The sequence below is a fragment of the Benincasa hispida genome, unplaced genomic scaffold (genome assembly GCF_027475165.1).
Source record: "Benincasa hispida cultivar pf3 unplaced genomic scaffold, pf3_genome.v1.1 HicScf915, whole genome shotgun sequence".
NCBI lineage: Eukaryota > Viridiplantae > Streptophyta > Magnoliopsida > Cucurbitales > Cucurbitaceae > Benincasa > Benincasa hispida.
Window position 1 is genome coordinate 34,541 of NW_028327059.1, and position 25,208 is coordinate 59,748.

The window sequence follows — 25,208 nt, forward strand, 5'->3', positions numbered from 1 at the left end:
TACAAGAAGTGGGACAGACAGATCGATGATATTGGTCCAGTTTTTCCACTCTGGAGGAGAGCTCCAGCAGTGTAACCCAAAGCATAGCAATAAGTTGAATCAAAGTTCGTGGGTAAACCACACATCCCTCGTACCTATAAGTCAAAAGAAGAAATAAACAGAGATAACACACAGAGCACTAACCAGCAAAGTACAATTTTTTTCGTATCATCTCATGGCCATTCGCTCGTACCATTGGTAAGTTTACATTTGAAAGTCAAGTAGCTGTAAGCCTAACCCATCACTTGATTGGCCATTTTCTTTACGAGTTCATAATGCAAGTCTAGATACTTGATACCCCTAATTATCAAATATGAATTTAAAAGATCTTGATGCATTTACCAACATGCATGTTTTTGAGATCTCAACTGATTTGCCTACTACCCAAGTGCTAAATATAATATGTGTTAATCATTAAATTATTAAACAGGAGCGTTTAAGTAAAACAGCAAAAGTTCAAGCACGAATAAAATAAGTACCCAAAGAAATGTGACTGCCCCTTGAATTGGCCGCCCATTATATGCACCTTGTTGCCTTCTCTTTTCCAACTCAATTCCATGGAAAGACATGTATAAAACAAAAAGAAAAAACAATTACTTGGAATGGAGCGTTAAAGTAAAACAGCAAAAGTTCAAGCACGAGTAGTAAGTTTCATTTCCCATAATCTATCCTCATCTATAATATTTATTTTTCCATAACCTATCCTCATCTATAATATCATGGGCAAAAATTTTATTGAGTTCCGAAATAAGCTGTTGCACCTGTAGAAAGCGGGTTATAAATGATATCAGTTCAAGAATGACATATTGATCCCTTTAGACTCTCTCTTTAGACTCTCTCCCGAGTCTCTCTCGAGTAGCTCTTTAGACTCTCTTTAGGTTCTCCATTTTCTTTATGTTGTGCTCGACATCCCTTCAGAGCTACTCGAGAGAGAGAGTCTAAAGAAAGAACCTAAGATTTGAAAGAGCTAAGTTAGAATCTAGACTCGAGAGTGCAATGATTAGAACTGCATAAACAAAAGACAGGAACCTAGAGATAAATTCTTTTTGCCAACCTGCATCGCATGCATCCTAGAGATAGGTATGATATTATGTGGTCGCCTTATATGTGTATGTGTCATTTTTTCATCGCATAAATAAGAATAGAGGCTTATGTGTAGGTCCTATAGTCTTATCGCATATATCGCATGCGTTCTAGCATTAAAAGTCGTAGCATTCGCATCGAGAGATGATTTACTATTGTATGTGTGTTGTATGATCGCATAGCATGAACGCATCCTAAGAAGTGTTAGCCAAAACTCTTCTCAACCCATTCACCGCATACTTATCGCGTCTTCCGTTTTATAACTCTTTTCGAACTCCGCTGCATTTGTTTATTTTTATTACCACAAACAACATTCCCAATAACTACTTGATTTATTTTTTGGTTACCGCAAATTTCTTTGAAACAGAATTTGCATTAGACTACTATAAAATTCCTGCATTCGACCTGGGACTTACCAAGAAACCTCATTTAGGGTTTACAATTGATTGTATATGATGAAAAACTAAGTGCTCAAACGCATTTTCATTCATAATTCACCTCTTAAAAAACGCATCAGGTGCCATTGGATGGGCGGTGGAGCTTAACTCTCCCAGAGATCTAGACTCGATCGTAGGCTTTGGTCGTTTCTCGGGAATGGAAGAAGGAGATGAAGAATTCTCAAGCCTTCTTCTCACGCATTTGTCTGGATCGCAGGGAAAAACTCTAGATAAGTTGACATTCTGCTCACCGGCTTCTTTATATAGAGCTTTGATCGTCGACAGCATTAATGGCCTGCTCTGATTCTGACATTCGCGACGCGTTAGTCCTTTCTAAATCTCTGCTGCTAATGGCGTAATAGGTGAAATGTCAACATCAGTTTTTTATTTTCCCAAGATGTACGTTGATGCGTTCATTCCACCAACCTTACGTTGATCCCTCTATTATGCGTTATCGTGTAGCCGCAATCTTGCAGTGACCGCATTCGCTTAATACCGTAACTTCGACACGGTGATCGAACGCTTGATCGAGCGAATACCATGCGATGGACGCTTGCCTCGGCCTTCACTTTGGCTTGCCCCACATGTGTCATGCGGACATCCAATTTCGAGCATGACGCTCTTTCTCAAACTAGACTCATACATACTTAGCAGCAGAATTGCGGTATTTGTTTATGCGTTGATCCTGGCGACTTACTTTCGTTTCGGCTTGCCCCCACGTGTGTCTTGCGGACATCCAACTACAGGTATGTGTCATTCACAACTTAACTCTGATCAACATGTGTTTCTCCATTGCGTTGGCAGTGGAGTTGTTATTCTAATTTTCCTTTTTTTTCTTCATATAGCCAAAAATAGCAAGGTTGAAAATAAATACCTCACCCCAAAATTTAAAATGCGGCAATGTCCTCCTTGCCAATAGATTGAAAGAAGTCATCCAATGTTCTTAAGAAGTTTGGTAAAGGATCAGTTTGAAAGAAACCTAGCAGACCACTAACTTTTAGAAACATTTCTTGAGGTGATTGTCCTAAAAATAAGTTGACTCTAGTATATATATAAAAAAAAAAAAAAAAAAAATAGATTAGATTGATTCATCATTGGAAATCACTTTGTAAATATGTGCAAAGAGAAAGCATTGGAGCACTTCAAGTTGGGGACGGGGAGGCGACTTACTTATATTTATCAATGTTAAATGATTGCGGTAATCAAACAGGTTGCGGTGATAAAACTTCAAAAATTAAATTACGATGCCGATGGTGTAGATTTTGGAATAGACGTGAAGATAAAATACAAACCCAAAATTTGCGCAGTCGTCGGCATTGTCAGTCGATGCCTCTTCTGGCCGGCGATCTTCCTTTGCATTGCAATAAAGAAAACATTGAGGGGTAATGATAATAATAGGTAGTTGTATCTTCATGAGGCGCCTCAGCAAAAAATCGTACACCTTGATCGTTGCAAAGAAACATTGAGAGGGTAATGATAAAATAAAAGAAATGTTAGCAAAAATTTTTCTCGCCCTTTTTTTTTTTTTGAAAGAAGTAAAAGCAAATATATGATAACAGGTAATAATAAGGTGATGAGAGTTCATGAAGTATTGATGCAGAAAAAGGATATTAAAAAAGAATGCATCCGTGATGAGGTCTTCACATAGTAGCTCAGGGACTACTTATTCCAAGCTGGGCCTTTCACGTCCACGGTGGCATTTTCTTCTTCTCTCGTTCTTCCAGAATCTTGACTGTTTTAATCCGGAGCTTTTCTCAATTGATGTTTATTATGATTTCCTCTTTGTACACATTACCAATCATTTTTGAATATATCTGCATAAACATCAGCAGAGCCTATTAAGAGTCTCATCTCATGAATGCGATATTCCATTTTTTCCTTGAGTTCTTGAAGAAACTACTTCAACTTTGAAAGAGTCACCAAAGTTCAGTCCAAACGAAATATGAATTCTAAAGCAGTTACAAAGAGAAATGAGTACCTTGCAAGCAGAATCAAATCCAAAACTTGTGGTCACCTCTTTGCATTTGAGATCACCATCAATAGTTTTGGGCAACCAATCACTCGGGTTCAAATTCTTACTCCTAATTTGAAAACAACAGATAGAAAGGGAATATAAATAACAGAGTCTTGCACACAAAAAATGGTACCCTAGAGTAATTAATTACTCAACCTTATATTTATTTCTACAATAAAAATAACATATAATAGCTTATCTATGACAATGAGAGTGAGAAAGAGAGCAAAAAGGAGGGAGGCAATAAACAAATTTCATAGTTGTGAAAAATTACTTTTTTTTTTTTTTTTCCCCCCCCCCCCCCCCCCCCCCCCCCCCCCCCCCCCCCCCCCCCCCCCCCCCCCCCATATATTTTATTTATTTTTTTTTTTTTTTAAGTTTTCAGCGGAGGAGACAGGCATTTGTGTTGGAATCATCTCCACCAATTGACAAGGCCATCCAGATCAAGCTTTTAAGCAGTTTCTTCAGCTTGCTTAAACTGAAAATTGAACCGAACCGTTAATTAATGCCTTGACTACAACTAAGACGTCTCAAAATGAAAATTCTGGAAAGAAAGAGTTTCACCTGATCTAGAGTTTCAATCTTATCCCTCCCACTTCATATCATATCAAAACCACCATGATAAAAGAAAAATGCATTTAAATCAAGAATTGCATTCAAATGGCAATCACTTCCATCAAGACTGCACATATTCACACTAACAATTCTAACAAGTGAAAGCTAGAAATCCCTTCAAGAAAATTAACTTGATTGCGATATGGGTAGATAAATTGTGCAGTCAGTTTTACATATTTACATTTCATGATCCCTGTAGGACCACCCTTGAAACCATACAACGTGCTTCCTTTTACTCACCTGTAGGAAATCTTCACCAAAATCATAGAAGCTGTTAATTAGCCACAACTTGAACAAAAAAGCAAACATTTATTCTTGATTTATAAATGTGGACACATTGAGACCCTACCAAATAGTCCAGAAATCACATTATGCCCTCCCAGTGCTTGGCCACCAAACTAGACAACTCCGATCTTCAATTTCTTATTCACCTGCACCGAACTGGAATCACTTGGCACCAACATTGCCGACTGTTGGCCGAAAAGATCAGGAAACAGCTTTGTGATATCATCTGCATGCACATATAACACAATTCAAACACTCTAAAACCTTAAGAAGTGGCAACTGGCCTCAAACGCATTCAGTAAAACTCAAGTTCCAAACAAAAGCGAGATTTACAATCATAAGCAAAACATAGTAAAAGAACAAACAAAACTCAATGCATGTCACTACTCTTCCTTTGAGACATCAATCAACTCAGTTACCAAACAGAGTAAAAAAAAAAACACGTTATGAAGGCTAAAAACTCCAAAACAAGAAGAGAATGTAAATGATCTATGGATAATAAACACCCGGATTGTCAGCGGCAGAGCTAGGAGAGCCATCGAGGATTTTGAAGGGGTTTTTGGGAATAGAGGGAAAAGGGAGAGGTTGATCGATACAGTGGGCTTGGACTTCGATATACACAGTAGAAACAAGGCCGATCTCCGACGGAGAAGATGCAATGACGATGGAAACATCGGCATTGGCGATGAAAGGCGGAGACATTGGTAGGAGAGAAATGAAGATGAAAATGGATAACACTCTAAGAAGGGATTTTGATGCTCCAAAAGCTCCATATGAGTCCCTGATGTGAGGATTTGGCCAGCAAGAGACTAAAATTTTTATGGCTAAAACAACGAGAGAGAGGGTTTCAATGAAACGAAATTTTTCATTGAAAAAATGAAAAGAGATATTTGGTCTCCAAGCGAATGTAACAATTTATTCTACTTTAAAACACATTTGGTCTCCACGAAATTAATCAATTTGCATACAGATAAAGACCTCCACCAACATTTGATGAAAACCCAACCTTAGCAAAAAGAAAAGGCTTAAAACATAAATCCCAACCAAAAACACCTGGAGACTCTAGTGGAAAAGGGACAACCAAGGTAAATGTTTAGAACTCGGCTATGCCACACAAAACTTGCCAATTCAGGCCTAAGACATATGGGAGGTTTTTTGCAAGACGTGGAAGTCATTAATAGTTCCCAAAGAACCAACCAAGAAAATAAATGAACTTTCTATGGGATTTTTAGTTTTCACCAAGAAGTGAGAACGTAAGAATAGCAAAACAAATAAATAGGCACTTGAGCTAGATTTTACAAAGACTAATTCAAGTGTGACATAATATTTGACAAAGACTAATTCAAATATTTTTTAAAACAAGGATAAAATAAAGAGCTAGATTTTAAGATTTAAAAGCAAGACTTAGAGTTAATATGTGACTAAATCACTCAAATTTAATAGCCTGAAGGTAAAAGACTACTACAACTTTTTCATACCTTTTAGTGTGTTCTTCTACTCCACAACTTGAATTGGGGATAAACATGAAGTGATTTAACCTAGCAAAAAAATACATGATTAACTAACCAAATACAACAGTCGTAACAATTTTTTATATTGTTTAAACTAACACCCACACTAATGATACACACACGCAACATTAATGACCAAGTTACTTTACTAATATTTCAATATTTTAGCTTTAATGACATTTAGCTATAAACTAAATAATAATACATGAAGTATCAAATTTTAACAAAGGGCAAACAAAAAGAGAGAGATAGAAGAAAGGAGTATCAATGGAAATGAGATGAAGAAAACAGAAAAACAAAAAGATATTGAGATACAATCATATGAATGGAGAAAATTAAGCAAGAGATGGAGAAGATAGACGGAGAAACAGAGATAAAAAAAAAAAAAAAAAAAGGAGAAAGAAGAAAAGGATAAAGAAAGACAAGAAGAAAGAAATCAAGTGAAATACCATAAGATGGAGAGAGAAAGAACTAGCCCTTCGTTTCGCCAACAAAGAAGTCATCTTTGACGATTTCTCATTCCTTCTTTGCCGAGCCGCCTCTCTTCGCCATTCGAAGTACTACCTCTACCTTCCCTTTCGAGAACATACCCAGGAGCCCTACCCGACGAACAAACAATTAGTCGCATGCCTCGGGATCTCAGAGTCAATACCAGCGGATCTTCTCGCAAGTATTTAGAATATTGACCATGATAGCAATGCTGACATTCTCACCTACCACGTTAGACGATAACGACTTATCAGAGTGGGAATTCCACCTCCATATTTCACCTTGATTCTTCATCGAAGCTTCGCCGAAGCAAGAGTCTAAAAGGGCTTTCTGCATTCATCCAACCATTATATCACAAGCAGCCTCAACATTCATCTGTGAGAAGCAAGAGATTACTAACAACTGCCCTTCACCTTATTTCTCTATCTTCTTAGTTGTTGTAGCCTTTTGTTTAAGAGATAGTTCATTTGTGTATTCAACAACTATTTTAATATCATCATGTTCACTTTCATCATCTTATCTATCCTCACTTTGGCTTTATCTCTTGTCATAAGTAACTAATTCTAATGGGGTAAGGGTGAAGATTAATATCATGATCTAAGTAGAATTTGTGGAAGTTATTTTGTTTGCTTAATATATGAGTATTAAAATGATTGCCTATGAGTACTCAATGAGTCATGTAGACTAACAACCTGAGACGGAAAGTAGTTGTGGATCTCATTAAGCAAAGCAAGAAATATTTGTCAACCCCGAAGCTTATTTTCTCTACTTGTGTATGTTATATAAGATTAAGTGTAAGTTAATACTAGGTTGTAGGGAAAGCTTGAGGATGCTAAGGAAGGAAAGAAAAATGATTTCAAGTGTTGATTACTAAGGGCTCTCGGGTGCTAAGTGAAAGAAGTGTAAGTTAATACTAGGTTGTAGGGAAAGCTTGAGGATGCTAAGGAAGGAAAGAAAAATGATTTCATGTGTTGATTACTAAGGGCTCTCGGGTGCTAAGTGAAAGAGTAAGAAGCCTTGGTTAAGGAGAGAAATTTTGACTAAGTGTTGAAGGTCATGATGCATTGACGGTCATGCTGAGGTGTGCGATGGCCTAAGCATCTTAAGGTTAAGATGAAAGCTAGTGGTGTGAAGAAGAACATTGGCTAAGTGTTGGCCGAGAAGATGATGCCATGCGTTGAGCCTGGGCTATGCACTAGTCGAGCCTCACGTTGAGGTTAGTTGGGCAAGGACGCGCGCATGGGCGAGAATGCCTTAAGCGATGCGGCTTGTGCGTGCATTGGTGTGCAATGGTCGGGCAAGGATGTGTGTAAAGTAGGCCCATGCGATGATCTTGAGACTAGGCATCGGGTGCGAGTAAGGGCGCTGAGACGTGCACTAGCTAAGAGGTGTATGCGTCCAAGTAAAGCCATGCGTTGGTAAGAGTTAGTAAGCTATGTGTTGGTGATTAGGGGAAGCTTTTCAGCTTAATCACCGATTGTAGTGGCCAGTTGTCGAGATTAGAAGGTTTAATGTTGACTTAGTGGGATAGGTGGCAGCCTAAGTGTAATTAAGGTCATGCATCTCTTAATCTAAAAGGGAAGCCTCAGTTCAAGAACTTGGTTTGGACAATTCTCTAGTGTTAAAGGGGTGATTCCACAGCCATTTGAAGGCTTGAGGAGTGTAGATGAAGCTATGAGGTTGCTGGAAGGAAATTCTTAAGAATTCGAGTTGACATCAGAAGATTTCCTCAAGAGGTCAAGCTCTCAGGTGATTCTGAGCAGGGTGTGAAGATTGAAAAATTCTGACCATATCGTGAAGAATTTGAAGCTCAAATTTTAAGGTAAGTAAGTTAAGACGATTTTAAACAAGTTTGTAGAAGGAAATTTCCCAAAATAATGTTTGGAAAAATAAGTAAATTCAGCTTGAAGTTGAATTTGTATTTTTGGGTTGAATAAGCATGTAGCTGGAACAGTTGAGCACGCAGGCAACTCAACCGGGAAGGCTACAGATGCGCGCAAAGGCAGAATGACGCAAGGCGTTGCATGGGTGTGTACGCTAGGTTGCGCACGAGGGTTGTACAAGTGTGCGCGCGAGGCGCTGCATGCAAAGGTTGAGTATGCATTGATGCGCGTAGTTGCGTTAAAAGACAAAATTTACTCCTCGTGCTTAGAAATATGTCTTCGTTGGCTATCCTCTCCATCAACGTGGGTATAAGTGTTCTCATCCACCCTCCCACAAGTATTTTATTTCGATAAATGTCACCTTTCAAGAGGATCAACCCTTCTTTTCTATTAGTCATTTTCAGGGGGAGAGCTCTAATGAAGAGACTAATTGGCCCCCGTCTTCGATCTTTTCTGATTCCCTTCCTGATCCTATCTTGAATATTACCGACACTGTCACTGTCTTACCTACCAAATAGGTCCATGGATAACATACTATAGGAAGAATCTCAAGAAGGAAATTGTGCCACCTATTGTTTCTCCGGTAACGATCTATGAGTACGACCCAACATTAGCCCAAGGTACTCATACTTTTGTCTTTAATAACCTCGATATTTGTGTTGAGAATGATAATGATGCTCATACTCGTCTCTAATAATATTGGTATTTGTGCTAAAAATGATGTGTACTGTGGAAGAAAATCGCAAAACTAATGATTGTACCAAGAAAGTTGTGGCTGATATGGCTGGAAATAAACAAGTTGAAGCAACTATTCCAAGTAAGAAATATTGAGGTTCTACAAGATGATAGTTAAGCTCAACAATCTCAAACCAGCTCAACTGAAGCTCGTTATGAAAATCATTGGAAGAACTTTCTAAGTCAATCCAATCATGAGGCAATCATTATGCCTCAGGGACCAATGACAAGAGCTAAAAAACTTGAAGAGGGATTAAACGCTTGCTTCCAAGCTAAATTTCCAGCCCATCACGAAGAGTTGCAACCCTTGAAGCTCCAAGAGTCACTTGGGCACCCAAAAGTCCTAATGAATCTGCAAAATTCAGATTCATCCTCGTGTTTAATGCTTGATGTATTAATTTATTTCAATGTATTTACATTTATTAAGGTTCAAGAGTTTTTGTTGAACCTAGTCAATTAAGTGAAAAATTGTGTCCTTTCAAGTTGTCTTTTCAATTAGTATAAATACCTATGTAGTTTGGTCATTGGAACACACTTGAGATTGAATGAAATTTCATTAGAGTTTTTGTCTCTCAAGCTTTATGCTTTTTCTTTGTATTTTTGTGTTTAAAATGCATGTATTAGAACTTTCAATCTAGTTTGATCAATTAGATTGTGGAGAGTTCGACTTCTTAAAGTTAGTAACAAGTTCTCCTTTCTTCTTGATCATCGACCAATCTTCCAAGCCAAATATGTTTAGCTTTCTTGGGGTTGCTTATTAAATAGTTATTGGGGTTATTCTTATTATCGTTGTGGGCCCTCAATCACGTATGAGAACCCCTTTATTCTAGGTGAAACCTCACAACGATAATAAAAGTAACCCCAATTAACTATTTAGTAAGCAACCCCAAGAAAGCTAAACATATTTGGCTTGGAAGATTGATCGATGATCAACAAGAAAGGAAAACTTATTCCTAACTTCAAGAATTCGAACTCTCCACAATCTAATTGATCAAACTAGATTGAAAGTTCTAATACATGCATTTTAAACACAAAAATACAAAGAAAAAGCATAAAGCTTGAAAGACAAAACCTTTAATGAAATTCCATTCAATCTCAAGTGTGTTCCAATGACCAAACTACATAGGTATTTATACTGATGGAGAAGACAATTTGAAAAGACACAACTTTTCACCTAATTGACTAAATTCAATAAAAACTCTTTGAGGACATACATGAACCTTAATAAATGTAAATACATTGAAATAAATTAATACATCAAGCATTAAACACGGGGATGAATCTGAATTTTGCAGATTCATTAGGACTTTTGGGTGCCCAAGTGACTCTTGGAGCTTCAAGGGTTGCAACTCTTCGTGATGGGCTGGAAATTTAGCTTGGAAGCAAGCGTTTAATCCCTTTTCAAGTTTTTTAGCTCTTGACATTGGTCCTTGAGGCATAATGATTGCCTCATGATTGGATTGACTTGAAAAGTTCTTACAATGATTTTCACCACGAGCTTCAGTTGAGCTGGTTTGAGATTGTTGAACTTCACTTTCATCTTTTAGAACCTCAATATTGCTTACTTGGCCAACTCCTTATGATTGTCACTATTTGCTTATCAGAATGGAACTCTACGCTAGAGACTAAGTGTGGAATTTCTAATGGAAGGTCAGATAGAGTAAAAGGTGGAGATTCCTCCCTTGATCTTCCTATTGCCTTAAGAAAAAGAATCAAGTCCTGCCTTAAGCACCCAATGCGGAGTTATCTGTCGTATGGTAACCTTTCACCTGAGTTCAGAGCTCTTACTACAAGTCTATAAACAGTAACGATACCAAATAATTTATAAGTAGCAATGGAAATCCCCGAGTGAAAAACTACAATTATGGAAGAAATGAGGGCTCTTGAGAAAAACAATACTTGGGATCGTCTGTCTCTTCCTAAAGAGCATAAGACGGTTGGATGCAAATAGGGGTTCACCATAAAGTACAAGTCTGATGGGACGCTTGACAGTTATAAGGTCAGGCTAGTTGCTAAAGGATTTACTCAGACCTTTGGAATAGACTACTCTAAGACTTTTTCTCTGGTTGCAAAACTAAACACAGTTCGACATGGTTGTGAACAAAGACTGGCCCTTCCATCATCTAGATGTGAAAAATGCATTTCTCAATGGTGAGTTAAAAGAGGAAGTCTACATGAGTCCTCCAGGTTTTGAAGCTCAGTTTGATCACGAAGGGTGTAAGCTAAGAAAGTCATTATACAGATTAAAATAGTCTCCAAGAGCGTGGTTCGACAGGTTTACTACCTTCGTTAAATCTCAAGGTTATACTCAGGGACACTCTGCTTACAAAAAGGTCAGTGTCAGGAAAGAGTGTCGTTCTCATTGTATACGTGGATGATATTGTGTTATCCCGATGATACTACAGAGATTGACAGACTGAAAAAGAAAATGGCTAAGGAGTTTGAGATTAAAGACCTCGGAAGATTCAAGTACTTTCTTGGGACGAAAGTAGCACGATTAAAAGAGGGAATTTCAGTCTCTCAACAGAAATATACACTTGACTTGATAAAAGAAACAAGTATAACTGGATGCAAAGTTGATAACCCCGTAGAAGTCAATACCAAGCTTGGCGACTCTATTAACTTTCCTGTTAATAAAGAAAGATATCAATGTTAGTAGGGAAACTAATTTACCTATCCCATACTAGACCAGACATATCCTACGTCGTTAGTGTGGTAAGCCAGTTTATGCAAGCACTATGAAGAGCATATGAAGGTTGTTGAACGCATCCTAAGATATTTACAAACTACTCCCAGTAAGGGTTAGATGTTCAAGAAAACTGACAAACGAGGTATCTCACTTATACTGACACTGACTGGACAGGCTCTATTGTAGACAAAAAGTCACATTTGGGTACTGTACCTTTTTGTGGGGAAATCTTGTCACTTGGAGAAGTAAGAAACAAATGGTGGTTGTTAGAAGCAGTGTTGAAGCAGAATACATGGCTATAAGTCTGGGAATATGTGAAGAAATCTGGTTAAAGAAAGTTTTGTCAAACCTGTGTCGGGATTGTGATCATCTGATGAAGCTCTACTGTGACAACAAAACTGCAATAAGTATAGCAAATAATCTGGTTCAAGATGATAGAACCAAACACGTTGAAATCGATAGACACTTCATCAAAGAAAGATTGGACAGTGACAGTATCTACATTCAATACATCTCTTTCGGTCAACAGGTCACAAACATCTTCATAGACAAAAGGACTTAACAGACAGAGTTTTGATTTTTGTGTCAGCAAGTTAGGTCTTACTAACATCTATGCCCCAATTTGAGAGAGAGTGTTGAAAATAAAAAAGGACTTCACTTTTGAACCCTAAGGGCATTTTAGTAGTTTCATCTTACCCTAGTCTGTATTAGGGTTTCCTACATCTCTATTTATATTTGTGCCCTGTTCTGTATGAAACATAGAAAATAATAATAAAAAGAGTGATTGCATCGTGGTTTTTTCTCCCTGTTCTAGGATTTTCCACGTAAAATGTTGTGTTCTTCTCTTCTCTTTGTTTCATCAAATAGGAACCTTCCCCTCTTGTATCAAACACTTTATTCATTCTAATAAAATATTCATAATCTTGATTCTTGGAGAGAATTCTCCTTTTATCTCCTTTAGGAGACATCAATTTGGTACCAGAGCATCCGTGGGCCAATATTGACTGCCGCCAGTGGAACTCCAAGAAACTCTTAGTGACGTCAATCACAAAAGGAAGCTTTGTGAGTTTTCCTCATTGTCGAACAACTAACATCTAATTAGGAGGAACCCTTGAAATTCCAAGAAAGAAAGAAGAAACCGAGGATTTATCAAGATTTTGCAAGAATTGACTATTATCGATCAAAGAAGACGTCCAAGAAAAAAAAAATCAGCAGTTGGTATAGGCAAGAAAATAAAATTTACTTCCAAAAACAAAGTTGGAATTCTGACTCAAGTGGTTCAAAAGAAGAATTCCAACATACTAATTTTGTCCATGCTCGATTTTCTCAAAGCACCTATCATTATCCACATTGGAAATTTAATTCTAGTGATTCTAGTGACTCCAATGATGTTTCTAAGGCAATTTGGGGTGGGATAAGAAGGCAAAAATATCGAAAAAGGTCCAAAGATCCAATCAAACCCATGTTTCAAGATATCAACGTGAAGATTGGGAGTTAGATGAATTAAAGAATTATCAAGAATCATCAAGAATGGATTTTTACAGCCCAAGAAAAATGTTCAAGACACAAAATTACTCTTTTGGTTATGAAACACGATCACGAAAGGTTGATTCAAGAGAATCAATGGATGAGTCCTATACCCATCATGAGATTAAAACATATTAAAGAATCCACCAAAATGACTATTTAGATCCTGTAGCAGATATAAAGAAAACAATAAAATAAATCCAACGTTCGTTGGGGAAAATGAATCAACATATTGATCAACTATCAATTCATTTGCAAGAGTTCAAGAATGGATGAGAGCTCCAGTAGTGTAACCCAAAGCATAGCAATAAGTTGAATCAAAGTTCGTGGGTAATGGAAGTCTAGATACTTGGTATTCCCTAATTATCAAATATGAATTTAAAAGATCTCAATGCATTTACCAACATACATGTTTTTCAGATCTCAACTGACTTGCCTACTACCCAAGTGCTAAATAAATAATGTGTTATCACTAAATTATTAAACAGGAGCGTATAAGTAAAACAGCAAAAGTTCAAGCACGAATAGAATAAGTACCGAAAGAAATGTGACTGCCACTTGAATTGGCCACCCATTATATGCACCTTCTTGCCTTCTCTTTTCCAACTCAGTTACATGGAAAGACATGTATAAAACAAAAAGAAAAAACAATTACCTGGACATTTCCGTGTGGATCTCTTTCAAGCAACAATTGTTCTTGGATTGCTTGTGGAAAAAATTCAAAAAGGTGATGAGATTGAGTAGTAAGTTTCTTTTTCCATAACCTATCCTCATCTATAATATTTCTTTTTCCATAACCTATCCTCATCTATAATATCATGGGCAAGAATTTCATTGAGTTCCGAAATAAGTTGTTGCACCTGTAGAAAGTGAGCTATATATGATATCAGTTCAAGAATGACATATTGATCCCAAGAATCTTGGGTTTAGTGGATAGTGAGCATACAACCAAAAGAAATAAACACAATTATTTACAATAACAAAAGAAATACCTCCGGAATGAAGTCAATCAAACCCTCAGGAATAAGTACAACACCATAATTAATAACCAAGTTCAAAACATTTACTAATTACATCGATAATATAGTCTGTAACGTTTTTCAAGGTAAGCTTCTTAGCCGCAACCTGCAAAACACATTGTAAATTCGATGTACCCTATAAACTAAAGCTCTATTAATATATGAGTCAACATTCAAAACAAATTATTTTTTGTCTGGAAATTTTGTCGCCTGCATACATTCAAAACCAATAAATCTCTATGAGTCAACTACAACTAGGTGGTAGAGAACAAATTTTTCAAAGCTGACAAAAAAAGGCATCCGATATCACTTAGGCAATTGAATATGATATGGGATGTCAATCCTTAGTTCCATTACACCATATTAAAAGTTTCAACCTAATTCCATGAATCTTTTGTTTATCACAAATTTTTATCTTTACCCTAAGTTTTGTTTGATATTTACCATTCTATGTAAAAATGCAAGAAGATGAAATTCTGAAACAGGATATATTAACTGACTCAACAATTTCAATTTTCATGTTTACATGAGAGTATCTGTTGCAGAGATTATTAGTTATTACTGAGACAAAATCTAGTTCTCAAAGGGAATAAACAACCCTAGGGTTGCATGTGGAGGTAAATGCCCTTCTTGACAAAGATTTCTATCTGGTAAAGCATGTGGAGATAAATGTCCTCCTTGACAAAGGTTTCTATCTTAAGTAGTTTAAATAAAGCAGCTACCTTTTCTCCAATAATAATAATATTTGGATGAGTTTGCAAAGCACACTCTAGTGTGATGTGAGAAGCAGCACGACCCATAAGTCGTCCAACTGTGGATATATGTACACTGTTAATGCAATATGATAATAAACTTGAAACTTGAGTGAGAAAAAAAAGGTATCAACATCACAACAATAAAAAAGTACAATCTCACATTAGGTTAATAAAATTGAGTAGCCGTGAAGTGCTCTGTTTTTTACAGATGAGGCAACAAGATGGGCTTTATTATTGATATTATCTACTTATTTATAAATATATATTTTTAAAAAAGTGGACATAGCTGAACTTGAAATACTGGTAATGTCAATATTTCAGTTATTATGAACATGTCAGCACATCAGAACTATTTTTAGTTTCAATTTCATTAAGTAAAATGCTTACAGTGGTAATATTTTCCTGTAGATCGAGCATCAACCATCACATTACCAATCATTTCTGAATATATCTGCATAAACATCAGAAGAGCCTATTAAGCGTCTCATCTCATGAATGCGACATTCCATTTTTTCCTTGAATTCTTGAAGAAACTACTTCAACTTTGCAACAGTCACCAAAGTTGAGTCCAAACGAAATATGAATTCTAAAGCAGTTACAAAGAGAAATGAGTACCTTGCAAGCAGAATCAAATCCAAAACTTGTGGGGACCTCTTTGGATTTGAGATCACCATCAATAGTTTTTGGGCAACCAATCACTCGGGTCTTCATATTCTTACTCCTAATTTGAAAACAATCGAAAGAAGGGGAATATAGATAACAGAGTCTTGCACACAAAAAAAAAAAAAAAAAAACAGGAGCGTTTAAGTAAAACAGGAAAAGTTCATAATGGATTTGGCATATTTTCAAAACCTGATAACATAATGGATTTCTGATTTTCTCTTGCTTAAACAACCATACTAATGATGGTCTATGAATCCTTGAAGAATGCATATCCCACTCACTTTCAGTCACCAATTAGAACAATATTCTTTCGACTTCTGAACTGTAGGAAGTGTGGCAACTAGCATCAGCAACAGACCTACAAAACCCATATATATTCACCATTTGTGTGACCATAAATGGGTCATGGTATCCACATAGTAAGCCACTTTTGATGACAAGAATATACTGGAACATGCTAAACCATCTTCTCATCAACAAGTCTGGCAAAGAGGTATTCATGTGGTGAGTACATAGACAACAGATATATACCAAAAAGAGGATACAAGAAAGAAGAAACAAAAGTGTGTTACCTATCATCATGTAATGAACTTACATATAGTAACAACAAAACAGCAGACTAACAAGAAGAAAGATCTGAATCATTGGAGCTTTTCTGTCCAAGTAGAAACCAAAACAAGTTCCTCTTCAGTTACATTGATAGTTGCTAAAAGCCAAGGTAGTGTGTTGTACATACATCAAGAGCACAATTTTTCATTTCTTTGGTGATAGAGTTGTCCATGACAGTATTGACATGACTATATATATAGAACTCCTTGAGAAGGTATAAAGAATGTAAAAGTTGACCTGGTTGTGTTTCGAATGTACTAAGACGAAATAAAACTACATGTTCTAATACTTCTTGAATTGATGTTGCTAGATGTGGCACCCTATGAGATGGAGACTTCATAATCGTGACCAGGATTGCACGGGTTGTTGCAAATGTGTCTGGATGTATGCCCATCTCCCCAGTCACATTCTTACGGAGCATACTCGTCAAAATAAGAACTAGTTCTTCAATACGAGATACAACCACTACTCCAGGACACTGAGAAATGCATTTCAAAATGAGACCAAGTGTTTGGCTGTGAATTGGATGGAAAGGAACTTCAGCAACATGACCCAACACTAGAATTAGTGTTGCAAAACCGACCGCAAGCCTTTGATTGAAGGGCAATTCAGCTCTTGAAAGAAGATCAAGGGCCTGAAGACGCAAGCCCTTGTTAAGGGATCCTTACCTTCAGCAATGTGCAACTCATTTCATTATCCTAGAATTCGAAGTTTCTGGCATATGTTCTATTTTGAAAAAAGAATGTCTAGTTTTCATGTATTTAACAGCACAAAAATAGCTAGATATCTATGACCTTGACTAGTTTTCATGTATTTACCAACACAAAAATAGCTAGATATCTACGACCTTACTTGAACAGGAACTATTTTATAGGTTGTACATATGTGTCCTTGAGTTCTAAAAAAAATCGCTAGATGTCTTTATCTCTGACAGATTATGCTTGTTCAAGAATTTTCAAGACTACGATTAGGATTTGTTTCATAGGTTGTACATCTGTGTCCTTTCGATCTAAAAAAAATAGCTAGATATCTTTATCCCTGACAGATTATGCTTGTTCAGAATTTTCAGGACTACGATTGCTCACCTGAAAATCGTAATATCTCAAATACATAATCCACTATATTTTCTTCAACCAATAGTTGGTTTGGCTTGATGGAAGTGCCCTCTGAGGACAGATAACTAATTATTAGCTCCACAGTGTTAAGTTGGAGATCTTAGTCTGACGAAAGCAGAGGACCTTTGATAGAAACTTAAGAGTTGATATGCCATTGCAAAATTTTAGTCATTCAGGGCAGCGTTTGTTAATTTATTGGAAAAGAAGTCGATTAAAATCTTTGGATAAGTGATCTTATCTTGTTTACGGGATTGACTAATCAGAATTTAGAAACTTAGAGTTGAGCTAAGAAGTCGGTCGGGTAGATGAAAAGTCATCTGGGTATATCTTTTGGGGGTAGAATATCGAATTGAAACCTATAACCATACTGTAGATGCACAGCTATGTGGTTGAGCTGAATTTTGTAAAATGGTTCTTCAAGTCTGGAAAAAACTTGCACATGAACAAAATGTTTTGAGTTGCATTTTCTTTTAGCTTTTGCTTTCTTTCTTCAATATCCTGGCAAGCAACTTTGTTGGTGGAATGGCATATCCTAAGTCCGAGCTCAAATAGGTCGATTTATCTTGTTGCTTTGGAATTTCAAATTTTTTATTCATTTTGGGCCACTACTCTAATTGGGATTTAAGTAGTGAATAAACTTAATTTCTACTCCTTCCATAGAGTGTTTGAAAATTTTCTGTTATCGGCCTTGCCACAAGATGGTCATGGATCTTTCTATGGGGTTTTCATATTTTAGTTCATTTTATGCTGTTCTTGTACTGATAAAATTAATTTCTTTTGGGGCTGCTTAGTTATGATAAGCAGAGAGATTTATAATTTTCAATAAAGCTATGAGTTTACTACATTTAGAAAGGACTAATGCAGCTTTATTGTGTTTCAGGTTGGGCCTTGTTGCAACCATTAAGGTATGCAGTTTTCCATCCATTATGACATAATACCACGAGTATCCATTTCTTGTATTTTCTCAAAGCATTCAAGTTATTTGTCAGTATAGAATGATCATGTAGTATTCTCAAGGTTGGAAATAATTATGTTGCATAGCTTTTTTTTTAAACATTTATTCTAGTAGTGATGCACAATGAATGAATGAACATGAATAGTTAGATACAAATCAATACACATCAGATAAAAGAAGATGAGTATACAAATCAATACATCATTTTCAGTTTTCCATCCATTATGACATAGCTTTTCATAGCTTTTTTTTAAAACATTTATTCTGGTAGTTGTCAGTATACAAATCAATACACATCAGATAAAAGAAGATGAGAAATGAGAAACTGGGCTTCATTTGTACGCAAATGCAAACATTCAAAAATATCACCCAAACTCATGCACCACCAGCTACAAATTATAAACCAGAAAGAAGATTTAGCCATCATGTTCGGTCTAGGAAACACAAAAAAAAGTGGTTTTGAAGAAGTTGACAAACCTACATAGTTCAATCGGACATCATCATTTTGAGTCTTCATGAGCGCCTCCAGAGATAGAAACAGAAGTTCTGGGCAAAATGCAGAGAGAATATCATTTTCAGTGCTATGGTTAGATGCATATTGAATTGTGGTCAATTTATATAGAACAAAGAGGATCTCTCCCCGTATCTCCTTGCTGCATATGAAGAGTAATTCAGAACTTGTCATAAAAAATGCATATGCGCAGTACAAAATAATTTGCTTCTTTCGAATTATTCAGTTTATCACCTTGGTAATTCAAGGCCTGGCACGAGATTTGACACGAGGCCATCGTTGTTCTTAATTTGGCCATGGAAATTTGTTGTCCGATAGTTTAAAGCTGTACAGATTTCTGAAGAAGCTGTACAGAAATCTGAAGAGTTTGATATTAGGTAATGTTTGTTTCCTTTGGTTGTTGTAGCATTATGAATTTATTGCTGTAACTTTCCTTTTCATTGTCATTTGTTTGGCTGGTTCGTTAAGTGTCCACTAAACTCTGAGAAAGTGGTCTGGCAGTAGTAGCCAATTTTTTACTCCTCCCCGAAATTTTTTTTTAAAAAAAAGTAAAAAACAAAACGAAGAAAAAACATGTGTAATTGGTTTCCTGCCTGTTGAAGTGAAATCAGTCTCTTATTAACTACAGGCAGACCTAAGCATTCTATAACAATGAAGCTAAAAGGAACAAATGGAAAAAGAAAAAAAATCACACTCCTTTGACAACGAAATACGCACGAATCTAGAACAGTAGAACAAACAAGATTACCATATTATACACCTGACGGCGGCTCCAAGACAACGCGCCAGAAGAAAGCCGATCCGAAACTCTGGCGATAAAGTCGTCGCAAAGAGATCCATCACCGTTAACTTCAGTAACATCGACGAACAAGATCAGTGACTTGGCGAGCAATGGCGTCATCGTCGAAGGAGCAGAGTGCGGCGACGAAGGGAGCGACAATGAAATGAGAATGGAAAGTGAGGAAGGTCTGGCCCTGTAACGGCGACGAAGGGAGCGACAATGGGAGAGAGGGGATCGGAGTAGGGTTTCAAAATTTTGGAGGAAGTACAACGTCTGAGGAGTAGGGTTTCAAAATTTTGGCCCGTTGAGTTTTGCTAATAAATAACAAACACTCTCCAGCTGGAAATTATTTTTTAAATATTTATTTATTTTTATCAAATTTATTGTCACTTTTATCAGCTTTTTTACTTTTTATTTTTTTGTTAGGAGAAAGCAGAGATTCAAATGGGGCTTGTCTGTGTTTTTATAGGAAGGAGAGAGAAAGAAAGAGAGGTGGTTTCTGGGGTTTGCTGCTGCAGGGAATGAGTAAGGGAAGAAAAAGGCAAAGATGGAGGATTATTATTCAACTAGGGATTCTTTTTAAATTATTTATTTAAATTTTGGAAACTTCAACTTATACTTATATGTATTTGTTTTTTTTATTTATTAATAATAATAAAGTATTTTTAATCCTTTCAAAATCACTCTTACGTTACTTTTACTATTAAGAGGCGGATGAGACCATAAGATTATAATAACTATCTCTTGTTACAGTAAATACTATTTCAAAATAACTATCTCTTATTAACTTTCTAATCTATAAAGTTGGCAGCTAAAAGTAAAATAGTAGTTGTGAAAATATTAAAGATGAACTAAATAAATGAAGGTCTAATGATCCAATTAGAATAAATTTGAACTAAGTTTGAAAAATTAGAAAATATAATACAATTCGAACTCAAAAAAAAATAAGGCTGGATTAGTGATAATAATGACCTTTTGACCATACCCTTTGTCTAAAAAATAATCACATACTTTTTTTCTTCAAATAATAATAATATATTTTCAAAAGTTGCATTTTAGTCTTCAATTATCATATTTATTGTTTCAAAACTAATCTCGAATGAGAAATTCTTTAGAATTTCAAATAGAAATCGAAATCCATAATGACGTAGTGATGACCTTAATTAATACGGTGGTCTAAATTTTGGTTCTAGATCGATATTACATCATTTCATCTATCGATTTTGTCCAACATTCTGAAGAATTTCTACTCATTGATATATTTTAAGGAAAAATACATATTTCTTTCCTCAATTTTGAAATAGTTTCAAAATGTTACATTTTTAGTCCTCAAGTTTTGAGTTTAGTTTTGAAATCCCTAACTAGGTTTCAAAATGTTACAATTTTACCACTGAGATTTAAGTTTTGTTTCGATTTGGTCTCTATATTTCAAGACTTATACTTTTAACCTCAATTTTTCATTAAATGCTCATTTTTAGTTATTGGCATTAATGTCTATTAATTAATTTAAAATAATTATGAAGTGAATTTAAAATTTAATACAGATAAAGATAGTAAAACTTAACTAATTGTAATTCTTTGTATTCTTTTAAATTAAGTAATAAACATTAACACCAAATACAAAAAGTAAGTAGCTAGTAAAAAATCGAGGTTAAAAATGTAAATCTTGAAACGTATGGATCAAATAAAAACAAATTTCAAATCTCAAGAGTAAAATCGTTACATTTTGAAACCTAAATCAAACTCTGTCCAGCTTTCTTGCCGCTCTCTCCACTCTCGCTCTCAAATTTTCTCTTCCGTCTCGCTCTCTCCAGCTTTCTCGCTCTCGCTCTCGCTCGCTGCTTAAGGCTTTTCATCGTAAGGGCTCTCGCTCCCGCTCCCGCTCACTCGCGCTCGCTCGCTTAAGGCTTTTCATCGTAACGGCTCCCGCTCTCGCTCTCGCTCCCGCTCCCGCTCGCTCCAGGTCTCGCTAAGTAGCCCTCTTTACTCTCGCTCTCTCTAACTTTCTCGCTACAATTCTCGCTCTCTCCAATTTTCCTTCAATCTCGCTCTCTCCAGGGATCTCGCTCTCTGTACTCTCGCCAGCCTCAATCTCGCTAGCATCGCTCGCTGGGTTTCTCGCTCTCCAATTCTTCAAATGCAAGGATTGCACAACTTTTATTCTAAAGATTTAGATTTAGCGATATTTTAATTCATAAATTTTCAAATCGACATTTTAACTCATAATCATAATGTTTGAATTTAATAGCATTTTAGTGACTTGTAAGGTTTTCAGTATCAATGTGGCTAATGAGAGCTAACGTGGCAATTTATTTTTAGATTTAAATTCTATTTTGGTCCTTAAGCTTTGTATCTTGTTTTATTTTTATCTTTAAACTTTCAAAAACATTCATTCTAGTTCATTTAATTTGGTCTCTACTATTAAAATTCTATTAACTCTTAAATAGAATAGTGAGATGACTTGTATTTTTTTACAATTATGTTACCAAATAAGTTAGTCATGCGAAAAAAATCTAGGGGTTCACATTTGAATTAGGTGGTAAAACGATTTTATAAGGCTTCGAGATTTTGGAAGTTTCACTATTTGAACGCGTTGGTCATTGACATTTTACTTTACATCCATATTGCTCAACCCATGTTGAATGTAATTTCATCTTTAAATAAAATTAATCCTTAAATGTTAACATAATATTAACTCCAATGACCATAATGAACACTTTATAAAAGTTCATGGACAAAAACAAATGTTCTTTAAAGTTTAGGACCAAAGTAGAACAAGGTTAAAAGTTTCGGGACCAAAATAGTACTTACAACTTATTTTATTAAGAAATTAAAAAAAAATCATAAAATATAATTTATTTTTTTATTCTTTCCCCTTCTCCATCCATAGTTGGTCACCGTTGTAGTCTTCATCGCCCCCTTTTTTCTTTTATCTTATTATTTTCTTCTTCTTTTTCACCTTCATCGTCTTTCTCCCCTTCTTCCAAAATTAGAAAAAAATAAAAATTAAATGCTAAAAATGGGAAAGTAGGAGAAAGGTGAAGAAAGAAAGGAATAAAATGAAAGAAAAGAAGAGGAAAAAATAGAACAAAGAGAGTATTATGATGTATTGTATGTAAATTGAGGCTTACGAATTAAAAAAAGAAGTGGTATAGTGTTGAGACGCTACCTATGGCTATGGCGTCCAAATGGAGTCCGACTCATCCTTTCCTTAGGTTAGTTTTGTGGTTAATTATAGGGGTGGTCATTCAAACCGCAAAAATCAAATCGAAAACTCGATGAAACCGAAAAATTCGATTCGATCCCGTTTGAAGAAATTTTGAAACCGAATTAATTCGGTTCGGTTCGATTTCACTTTCGAAAACCGAATTTGAAACCGAACTGAACCGTTTTTAACTATTCATGTATATTGGATGTTAGTTTTGCGTAGTTTATAGGTCAATCTATTCATGTTTATTGTGTCACATGTGCATGAACCTAAGCTATTTATTAAGTATTTTATGTGGGAAGTTTTTCAAATCATTATTCGATTCATAATTATTTGATTTTTGAAACTTCGTATATAAACTCTATTTCCACACATGAATTTCTATGTTTTGTTATCTATTTTTAATCATGTGTTTTAAAAAACTAAGAAATTTTTTAAAACTAAAAATAAATGGTTTTCATAAATGCGATTTTGTCCCCACCCGCCCTATAGATATCTCCAGATGAAACCCATAATAGAGAATTAGGAAGAAACAAACATAAATTTAAAAAAAATGTGAAAACGAAATCATTATCCAAAGAGGTTTGAATAATTAAAATAAAAATTTATAATATTTTATCAAGTTAATTTTTTTCCTAAAAAATCAATTAATGACTAAGAAGATAAAATACTATTATAGTACTTATTCTATTTTATTAAAGGTATATTTCAAACGTTACATATTTAGCTTATAAACTTTCGATAACTTTTTAAACTTAATTATTGTCACTTTTATCAAATTCGGTAAAATAAAAACAAAAATTTTCATAGAAAAATACACGTTATAAATACTAAAATTAAAATGAAATTTTGGAAAAATAAATGTGTGGTATATTTCCAAGGAAAGTGTTGTCAACGCGGGAGCCAAAGCGCGTAGATAAGGTTTATCTCAGCTTTGGATTAAGACGGTTGCTTGCGAAAAGACCAATAATTCGCTTTAAAATCACTTTTGGTATTTAAACTATGGTAAAACTAATAATTCGACTTACATTCAATTAAATTTATGTATTTGAAAATCTATAACAATCTAGTCTTTATTTTGAAATAAAATTATATTAAGGCTCGACAAAATTCATCTACATGGATAGATCAATATACTAATTAGACATCCAATATGTTTATAAACTATAAAATCAAAATTGTTAAATAATAAAAACTAGCATTAATTTGGATAGAATATTCTTTTATGACGTATATATTAAATTGTTACAAAAAATTAAAAGTATGTGAACTAAAATATTACAAAATCAAAATTTATATACTAAATTGTTGATTTCACAAAATCAAAAGTGATTTTAACCTTCGATGTAATATCATGTAAATCAAAATTTATATACTAAATTGTTGCTTTCACAAAATCAAAAGTGATTTTAACCTTCGATGTAATATCATGTAAATCAAAATTTATATACTAAATTGTTGCTTTCACAAAATCAAAAGTGATTTTAACCTTCAATGTAATATCATGTACTTACTTAATGACATGTATGAGAGTAATTTTGAAATGATTAAATTAACTCTTATAATTTTCAAAATTACTCTAAACAATCAGTCATGAAAATTGTATATAAAAGTATAAAATTAAACATCAAATTAATTTTGAGTGATTAAGAACATATTTCACTGTGATTTAATAAAAGTTATTTTACAATTTCAATGTACGATTCACTTATATATTGCACATATACTAAGAACTCACGATATACATAGCAAGTTGACAAGTATTTTTAAAGCTTTAAATTGGAAAACTGAAAAATAAAATAAATTCAAAAAGAAAAAAAATAAGGACAATTATTTTAAATAAAAAATTGCTCGAAATATTTTTAAATATAGCAAAATATCAAATTAATTTTGGAGCCAAAGTTTGGGCTTTGACTGTCGATCAAGTTAAGCTTGGAAATGATGAACCCAACAAATCTCCACGTAAAAAATTGTATTTTTGTAATTTTTATTAAACTTTACTGAGGAGAGAGATGTTAAGAAGAAAATTAAAAAAAAAAAATAAAAAGTTACTATTTTAAAAGGGAAAACGATTTGAAAGAGGTATAGAGTTGAATTGCATGAGGCTACAAACAGAGTAAAAATTCTGACCCGATTCTGTTTCTTCTCTGTACTAACTCCATAACTGCTCAAAAGTTGGATTAGGTTCATTTTTTTTTTACAAAGAAATAAAGATAAATTATTAATTATTTGGTTTTGATTCTCTTTGATTCCTTCTAATTGTATGATTTCATTGCAGATTTTCT

General features: G+C 34.9%; 1 protein-coding gene across 2 annotated transcripts; it reads right to left on the reverse strand.

Annotated features, from left to right (window-relative positions):
- Window positions 1-134: 134 nt before the first annotated feature.
- LOC150029797 (pyrophosphate--fructose 6-phosphate 1-phosphotransferase subunit beta-like) lies at window positions 135-20,186 on the reverse strand. 2 transcript variants are annotated; one of them, XM_090310347.1, is made up of 11 exons: window positions 19,683-20,160; window positions 18,901-18,969; window positions 15,934-16,226; window positions 15,697-15,802; window positions 15,469-15,532; window positions 15,049-15,137; window positions 13,845-14,167; window positions 6,434-6,803; window positions 5,952-6,011; window positions 4,538-4,699; window positions 4,311-4,439 (listed from the first exon to the last, which is right to left on the reverse strand). In XM_090310347.1, exons 4-7 carry the CDS (start codon window positions 15,790-15,792, stop codon window positions 14,078-14,080), a joined length of 339 nt encoding a protein of 112 aa, XP_090166473.1. In that variant the 5' UTR covers window positions 15,793-15,802; window positions 15,934-16,226; window positions 18,901-18,969; window positions 19,683-20,160; the 3' UTR covers window positions 4,311-4,439; window positions 4,538-4,699; window positions 5,952-6,011; window positions 6,434-6,803; window positions 13,845-14,077. The 2 variants fall into 2 exon arrangements, 1 of the variants encoding a protein (XP_090166473.1); XR_016527316.1 differs by lacking the exons at window positions 4,311-4,439; window positions 4,538-4,699; window positions 5,952-6,011; window positions 6,434-6,803 and adding an exon at window positions 135-578 and having other exon boundaries at window positions 13,845-15,137; window positions 19,683-20,186.
- Between the last annotated feature and the right edge of the window lie 5,022 nt (window positions 20,187-25,208).